Genomic DNA, 9,393 nt, shown 5'->3' with positions numbered 1-9,393 from the left:
TATACTTAAATTAAAAGTTGACAAAATGACTATTAGATTATTATTACCTCCTCCGTTACTAAATAATTGTACCATTTGTCTTCTCAATTGTATAAGACTTATAAGAGGCAGGGTTCTTAGAAGTTAGAACAGAAAGAAATAATCAGATATTCTTTTTTTTTTTTTTTTTTTTTTGAAAAAATAATCAGATATTTAAAAACTTCAAAATCAACAAACTCACAAGAACTTTTCTCACATAATAACAAGCTAAAAGTTCTTTCTTATCCCATTTCAAATTATAAGCTGCTACATAAAGGAACAATTCATGTCACTACAGCTATTACATGCTAACATCAAACAGTTGTCCACCAATCAGCTCAAAAATTACTCATTCATCACAGGCTTGTTCTCACTAGCTTTGGGTCTCTGCTCCTTGGGCTTATCCTCTGTTTTCCTGCAAGTCCAAGTAAAACTCATGGTCATAATTTAGTACGGAGTACTAGAGTACAAAAGTGGGGGCGAACCAGAAACAAAATAAGGAGTACTCAAAACAGTCGAAACTCAAATTTTCAAAAGTATAAGACTGGAAGTATATTATAGCAATGATACATAGCCCCAAAGTTCTCCTATATCCCAAAAATTCATTGCGCTTCGGACCCCTCTATACTAAGTTACAAAAAATTAATCAAATATACAAGGAAGATATAAGATACAGCCACAAACTCTGAAATGCATGTCCAGCCCCTGAGATGTCTTCCACTGGTAAAAATACACCAGGCGAATAGCCCCAATTAAAAACCATCCTTTTAATCCTATCTCATCAGCTATGAAGCCATTATTAACTAAGTAAAATCTAGCCCAACCAACCAGTAGAAGACCGGATAGACCCTCAGTGTAGCAATATATGCATTCAGCATGCAATTATAAAAGGAAAGAGTGCACGCAAAAAGTATGGGGCTGATATATATTTAAGAAGTCATCTTTCAGACCACACTGAAGAAGCATAAAAAGAGTTGGACCTGTTTCCATATTTCACACAACATACAAGGCTTTTCCTAATGGATAATTGGGCATGAAGAGATCTCAAAATTCCCACAAAAGCATATCTGATCAACACCAAAGACCAACCCATGTTTCTGTTTTGCAAGAAATGTGAAGGGGGAAACACATGATACAAGAACCAATTGAACCCTTCTTAGACCTCATGCCTTTCAATATGTCTAAGATTCTCATAGGGTTCCCACATAGAGGCATGACGCATGAAAAAAAATATTTAGGACTACCAATACTTGAGAAACTGACAAGGACTACAATAACTACAAATGGCTAAATACAAAACACAGTACTACAAAAAGGTTTTTCTGAGTTGAAGTTGAAAGCGTGAAAGAATGATATGTAGATTACAGTTGCTGCTCTAAACAATAGTAATACTAATTAAGCATGAGTAACTATACAATACAAAAAGCACACTACTCTTAAATTTCCAAAGCAGATCAGCTTTGTATCCAACCAACTACTTTTAACATTCTAAAATGTAAAGCAGGCTTCAAGCATCATGCCCAAAACGTATGCATGCCTGAAGTAACTCACATAACACACAATCTTGACAAACAGCCACATGAATACCTTGCCAGGATACGATTAAACAAAAGGGTGGGCATAGTGGCAAGGGACCGGGTCGATTAAGAATTGTAAAAGTGTAAAACAGCACTTGGGATTCTTAAAGCAAGGATATTATGACTTTTAAGGGTATAAGTGATTCAAAATAATGGAATGGTCGGATACCTTATTACCTTAATGGGCAACAATGTGATCAATTATCAAAATCTAGGGAAGATGATCAGAGTCAGAAATATTTCCTTTTGTCTTCCAGACTCTCACACCCATAACGGAAAAGGTGGAATTTAGTTTTACGCAGAATCCATTTCTAATCAACCTCTGAAAAAATAGAGTCAAATCAAAATTTTATTTAACTAACATCAGTAAGTTCAACAATTTCCACAACCATTACAGCTTGCCTTCTCCTCACATTATACGAGTAATGATTGATTTCTTGCGACTTTGAACGCGATAACGAGCAGAATGTAATCTCATTGTTGGACGACTACACACTAGCCACTAGTAGTACCATGAACACCACCAAGTGTACCATAAGTCTATTTACTCGGCTACACCGTGTCGAAATTCTACACTTTCAGCGAGTCCTAATAACATTCTCAGCTTCAAAAGACACAACTCCTAATTTCCTATCAAAGTTCACGGTGATTCTTATAACAAACCATTGATGCCCAGATTACTCGAATCAAAATATACACAAGATAAACAACAGAATAAATACAAGCTAGCATTTCCATGAATCAGCAATAACCTCACCATTTATAACACATTACAAAACCTAAATCCTTCTACAACGAAAACAAAACCCTAATTTCAGCATTTCAATCAATTTCTTCCACACATTTAAACCTAACAATCAATCAAAAACCATTCTAACCTAAATTTCACAAAAATTAACACATAATTAACAGATATAAACAGAAACAAAAAAAAAAGTCCCAAAAATTTCATCAACAAAATCAAAGAGAGAGAAAAGAGTACCTCTTATCAGCAGCACCACCCTTCTGGCTGAGGAAAGAACGGAAGAGATGAGAGTTAACGTCGTAAATCATAGTGTTTGATTTGTAAAGATGATGTTCAGAAACCCTAAAATGCGATTTTCTCTCTCCTCTGAATTTTTTCTGGAAAATTCGACAATTTTGCGGTAAGGTTTTGTAAGGTTGACGACGAGGTGGTTTTTATATTGAGAGCTTTGAAGTAGGTTAAGGTAGTCGGGTTATTTTTAATTAGGCCTAATCCACAAGAGTTGGCCTTTATTAACAATTAGCCCAAACCATTTTTTAGGGATCAACATTAGCTCAAACCTTTTACCTAGTCACCCCATAATGGGGTTTTACCAATTTTGTTGTTACCCTACCCAGTGGCGGATTTAGGATTTTCGGTTAGGGGTAGCACCAACCATTAACTAACTAATGAAACAAATAGTACGGAGTGATAGACAATCTCTCTCACCCTAAAGGTTTAGATTGAAGAGTTCTTTTCTCTCAACAATCATCACAAACCCCTCCTAATAAAAACTTGTTATTACTCGGTAGTCGGTACTATATTATAAATGTTTTGTAATTGTGTTTATTTGAACAAAAATCATTGTCAATAAAGAAAATGGAGTAAAATGATATTGAGTTATGAACTATTTTTTGGCTCAAAAAAATTACGCAGTATTATCGTTTGAATTATAATTACATTAGGTAAAAGCTCCTAGTCATATATAGAAATATTCTTTCTGATTATTGATAAAACTAAAAGCAGTAAATAAGGGAGTAGTATGTCTCGAACCCATGACCTCCCAAAAAAAGAGAGAGAGAGTGTTTTATGCAAGTCCAAATAACCACTAAACCAACTTCCATTTAATGTATATGTTGAATATCACAGAAAAATTATACTATAATTAATTAGAAAACGAAATATAAAAAAAAATTAATTTTTTTTTTAAAAAAAAAAAAACAGGGGTAGCAAGTGTTATTCCTTGTGCCTTCATAGATCCACCAGTGACCCTACCCTGATTCGTGGAAAATAAAAACATAGTTACGTATAGGCGGTATCGCACAAATAATGTGAATGATAATTAGTTTAGTTGGTTAATAAAATTTAAAATATCATAAGAATGATACATAAAATTTGAGGTTATATCTTATCCCAAAATAAAAACATTGTTCTAATCAACTTATAAAATCAATTACCAGTGAAATTGGCTCTTAGACTAATTGGAAAACTTCCAAAAAAACCATCACATCAACTATGTTTCGGCATTGTTCGATTTTTCCACTTATTTCAAGATAAATGAGTTCAATTAAGATTCAACAAGTTTTGGTAGGGTAAGTTTCAACACCGCCGAAGAAAAGAAAAAAAAAAGTAGGTTGCAAGAAGAGGTGTGGTGGTGAGGGCATTCCAAGTCTAATACTCCCTCCGTGTTTTAATAAGTGTTACACTTATCAAATGCCACCATGTTTTAATAAGTGTTACACTTCCTTTTTTGGCAAAATTTACATTTTAATATTATATCTTTCTCTTCTCATGGTTCCCACCCAAACCCAATACTACTTTTTTTATTATTTCTTTCCTCTCACGTTCATCACTTTTCAATAAAATATTAACCCCATTATCTTTAGTTCAGTTAAAATACGTAATAAGTTGTGTTAAACTCATGCCTACAAGTAAACTAGGGTGAATGCCACATGGCTTGCCCATAACCTCAACCTACATGACACATTGGCGGATTTATGTGTGTGCACACTGGTGCATGTGTATCACAAGCCAAAAAATCAAAGAGATCAGTTATTATAGATAACTGGTCTCTTTGCTACTGCTACTGAGCGTGAAACTAGCCCTAAAAGTGTAGTAGCAATATAAAAGAGACCTGTCATCTATATAACAGGTCTCTTTGATTGTTTATAAGTAAACAGAACGGTTTTCTTTATAACAGGTCTTTTTTTTTCTTGTTTCTATTTATATCATTTTATGTGTATAATTAATTTTTTTTAATTTTTTTTCCCTAAAGCTTCTCAATTAAGTTAAAAAAAAATCATAAAGTTAAGTAATACGAGTAATTTTATAGTACCATTTAATATATTACTTGTACAACTTTCGGCTTGTAAGATGAAATTTTTACTTATTACTATTCGGTTGTAGTATGGATTTTTGTGTCCTATTTTTGGATTGAATTAATTTGGTTGTAATATAATTTTTGGATTGAAATTATTTATGAACTAGATCCAGGGAAAAAAAAATTGTACTTTCACAAGCGATCAAAAATTGATGGCGACTCACCATCTCGGAAATCCTGGATCCGCCCCTGAGATGACAAATGGTCACATCGTTGGATGTGGAATTTAGATATCTCTCCTAAGCTCCAAATTTTCTTGTGGCAAATTCTTCATAATAGTCTAAGCGTTCGTGATATCCTTCACAAAAGAAACATAATTCCTTCTAGTGATTGTGGTTTACGTAATCTTTATAGTGAAACAATGAACCATCTATTCCTCTCTTGCATACATTCTAGAGATGTTTGGAATCATACCATAATTAAGAATTGGTTGGATTGCACAATTTCCTACAATGATTTAGTTGAAGCACTTTTATGCTTAAATAAGCACAAACATACCATTAGGAAATTTATCTTCCTTGTTTGGAGTATTTGGAAGGAGCGTAACTCTATACCTAGAATTTACCACTGAGCGCATTTTGCGTCCAATAAGTGGCATTACAGCATTCTCACGGATACCTTTTTTTTCCTCAGGGTCTCCTATCTGGAGATCCCCATCTACTCCGCCTCCTCATTCTCCAAAAAAACTCCATCATGGTTACTTGGGAGGCACCATCAACAAATTTCTACAAACTCAATTTTGACGGTTCAGTAGTCAATAACTCAGCAGCAACAGGGGTCATCATCAGAGACAGCAGTGAAACAGTTTTAAGAGCTCGAACTTTCAACCTCGACACCACTAAGGTTTTTATAACAGAGGCCTTGGCTCTTCATAAATGCATTCTTCTAGCTCTTGAGTATGGGATTAAAAATATTCCAATAATTGAAAGTGATAATCTTTTAGTAATTAACTCCGTAAAAGGCATCTAGTCAACACCATGGCAAATCGATCACATCATTAAAGACATTTGTTCCCTTCTTGGCAAGTTCGATAATTGAAGCATTCGTCATAAATTTCGGGAGGCAAATCAGGCAGCGAACTGAATAGCAAATGTTGGTCATTTAATTAGTGATAGTATGAATATTGTTCCTTGTAATGATTCTTCTCTAATTCCCATCCTTTTTTCCGACGCATTAGGAATTTTCCTCGTGAGGAGGGTTTCCTAATGTTTTATTTTTTCTTACCATTAAAAAAAAAGTAAGAAAAAAAAAAAAAAAAGTAAACTAGGGTGAATAAAATAATAACCTGAATTCCTCGAGAGAAAAAGCCAAAAAGGCCAATTACTAAACATAGTAATGTCTATATGCGCCTCATCATTTTCCACATCTTAGATCTTTACCTCATTGACTCACTATTGTTCACAAGATCACAATTCACATCTCCTTCAATTCTCACTAGTCCATCTTTCCATTGACAAAGAAATTAAACAAATCCTTACCATTTACTTCTACACTTACACACTAACACTTGTCAACTCTTCGTAGAAAGTGTACGTCCTAGAAAAGGTATTAGAGTGAGAAGAACGTAAGAATATACAAGTAGGAAGAAATCATGTAATCGTTTTTAGAATGAGTAGAATAGTTGACTGATAGTAAAAGGCCAACAAAACAATTCTTTAGGCACTAATCATTTTATACCCTGATTTTATGAAATTAAAAAGTGGAGAGGAGAAAAATAAATAGATAAGTGTAATACTCAATTGAAGAGAAAAGGTGTTGGAAAAATCAGACTGCATTTATTCTTATGTAGATGAATAGTGAAAAATGTCAACATTTCATTTATTTAAATATAGAGGGAGTAGCTTGTTGCTTTATTTACCGTTTGCATCATATGAAAAATTTGTAAATCCTCTTCTTTCACTACTTTTTTTTTTTTTTTTTTTTTTTTTTTTTGGGTGTATTTCCCAGCCTTGTGTTGCAATATTAACGGAACAGATAACATAGCTGTGTAATTGGTATGCACAAAATAAATGTGGCATATATAAGTAAGAAATTTCAATGCAAACTAAACAAGTAGTCATAATAAATAAATAAGGCAAAGGTGGCAAAGACTTGGGTTTGAGGTGGGAAGTGTTATCTCCACACGCTTGTATGGCAGAGCACATACCCAATCATATTCATCTATTCCCGTCGGTGGCCGTGCTCTTCTTAGCTCCTTTCTATTATTGTCTTTCAAAGTTCATATATTATGTCCATATTTTAATTTTTTAAATAATGTTTTTATTTTTATGTTTGTAACTACCCACCTATATGGATAAATGTTATTGGTTACATTATTAATTTATTACTTATACATATTATTGTAATTTACCTCCAACATACTTTGAATTTATTTTTGTTAATAAAATGACTACATTGTCTTATCTCTTTCTTCATGGGGTTTTGCAATGTACGTGCCTTATCTCAATTGGTTAATGTTATTTGTTTTTGGAATGAGAGGTCAACAATACTTTGTTTTATTTAAGGTTATATTAAATAATCTTCAGAAACTTAAATTAATAAGATCATAAGGATGTTATTGGTTGATTATGTGGAGGTCAGAAAGTCTCAGCCAATAATAATTCTGGTGCCCTTTGTTTTCAATCTCTATATACACAATATGCATTTTTTCTCTCAAAGTTAACAATTATTTTATAATGATAATTGTTCCATTAAAAGTCTTTTGAATGATGTTTAGGACTTTGTTTATTTCTCGTGTTATCTTTACATAAGCTAAGTTCACAATTAATGAGTTCAAATGGTTGAATTCAAGTAATTACAAAAAGGTTTATAAGAAACACACGCCAAGCAACACTAACCAACAACTTGACACAAACTATTGGGTGCGGCAGTTCGCACCCAATGTTTTGTACGACAGACATTATGTTTCCTCCTTTCTCCATTGTTCTTCACTTTTCTTCTCTCTGAAAATTGCAGAACCTTTTTCTCTCCTCTTTCTTCTCTCTTCCACCCGAAAAACTCCATTACATGTTCATTTCTCTTTTCTTGTCGGAAGATGTGAAGCAACGAGGCGAAATTGGTGGTGCGATTGGTGGTAATTTGCATTTAGTGGTCCGATTGAATCTAAGGCTACTAATTTTTTCAATTTTTTTAATTTTCATGTGTTTGTGGGCGTTTTATTCTCGATTTCTGGATGTTTTGTGCATTTTTGGGTGGTTAGGGTTGTTTGAAGTGGTTGAATTTGGTTGTTTTATGTTGATGTTGGTGGTTAATTAAGGTTGTTTTGGGTGGGTAAGGTTATTTTGGGGTGGGCAGGGGGTTGTTTTCGAGAGTAGGCTGGTTGTTTTCGGGGTGGGATGGGTTTTTCGGGAGTGGTCTGGTTGTTTTCGCGGGGGATGTTCGCTGCTAGTGGCGGTTTGATGGTGGCTGGGTGCTGCTGTTGTTGGTTGGCAGGGGAGTGTGTTGCGGTTGCGACGGTGGTTATGGTGGTGGCGTGAGGATTTGTGGTAGTGTGAAGATTTTATTTGTTTGTTGTCAATGAGAAACCCCATTCTCATTTGAAACAGAGAGAAAGAGGGGAAAGAGGATAAAGAAGGAAATAAAAATATATTGTATGTTGTTAATCATATTAGCCAACAAATGACGCATATCAACCATTAAAATGAACATATAAGCTAATTGATGTCTAATATCAGTCAACATTAGGGACATATCAGACATTAATAAAAACGTATTAGTCAACTCAAGGAACATATCAACAAACAATATATAAGCCAACAAAAGGAACATATCATCCAACAAAAGATGCATATCAGACAACATAAGGAACATATTAGCCAACAAATGAAGCATAGCATCCAACAAAAGGATGAAATCAGCAAACAAATGGATGAAATCAGTGAATAAAAGTACTAGGTAAGCCAACAAAATAAACACTTCAACCAACAAAATGAAACATATAAGCCAACAATTAAAATATACATATCAGCCAACAAAATAAAGATATCAGCCAACTAAAGAAATATACCAGTCAACTGATCTCTGATAACAGCCAACAAAAGAAACATATTAAACATTAAAAAAAAAAAAAAAAACAAAACATATCAGCCAACAAAAGAAATATAACAACTAGCCAACACAAAAAACATATCAGCCAACAAATGAAACATATCAGTCAAGTTTGTCGTACGCATAATTTGCGTACGGTAGCCCGCACCCAATACCTTCTCACTACTTAATACATCAATTGTGCAAATAAATGAGTAATGTGTGATAGCTAAAGCTAGCTAACCTTGAATGTCATAGCCACCATACAAATTTTAATCCTAGGTTGTGACAACATGAAGGGTAGTTAAGGGAGTGTTGGTGAATTCTTGAGTGTTTGTATGACAATTCCAAGATTTTTATGTTTACTATACTCGGTATTAGAGTTGTGACTTGTGAGTAATTACAAAGTAATTATATTAATAAATGTGTTGGCGCACACACAATTTATAAAAATGTTATTATATAAAAATTTATCGCGTAAATCACTCTTTCAAAATGAAAAATAAACAAATACGGGGTATTAGAAATAACATCCACCAGGGCCACCAATCCACCATCCACTAAACAAGACCTACTTTCCAAAGATATAAAAGTTGTATTCTACCAAAAATATTGCCTCTCATCAAAGAAAATTGAACTTGATCATGATTGAATAATTTGGATACTTG

General features: G+C 33.7%; 1 protein-coding gene across 1 annotated transcript; it reads right to left on the bottom strand.

Annotated features, from left to right (window-relative positions):
• Nucleotides 1-207: 207 nt before the first annotated feature.
• On the bottom strand, nt 208-2,776 carry LOC110687770 (wound-induced basic protein-like). The gene is made up of 2 exons (XM_021864404.1): nt 2,578-2,776; nt 208-433 (listed from the first exon to the last, which is right to left on the bottom strand). Exons 1-2 carry the CDS (start codon nt 2,646-2,648, stop codon nt 364-366), a joined length of 141 nt encoding a protein of 46 aa, XP_021720096.1. The 5' UTR covers nt 2,649-2,776; the 3' UTR covers nt 208-363.
• Nucleotides 2,777-9,393: the final 6,617 nt, after the last annotated feature.

Source organism: Chenopodium quinoa, unplaced genomic scaffold (assembly GCF_001683475.1).
Source record: "Chenopodium quinoa cultivar QQ74 unplaced genomic scaffold, ASM168347v1, whole genome shotgun sequence".
NCBI lineage: Eukaryota > Viridiplantae > Streptophyta > Magnoliopsida > Caryophyllales > Amaranthaceae > Chenopodium > Chenopodium quinoa.
This window is presented reverse-complemented; position numbering and strand designations above follow the sequence as displayed.

Coding starts and splice junctions, on each gene's coding strand:
- LOC110687770 (XM_021864404.1), bottom strand. CDS start 2,648: ATGATTTACGACGTTAACTCTCATCTCTTCCGTTCTTTCCTCAGCCAG. Junction 434..2,577: donor GGTGGTGCTGCTGATAAGAG/GTACTCTTTTCT, acceptor TTGGACTTGCAG/GAAAACAGAGGATAAGCCCA.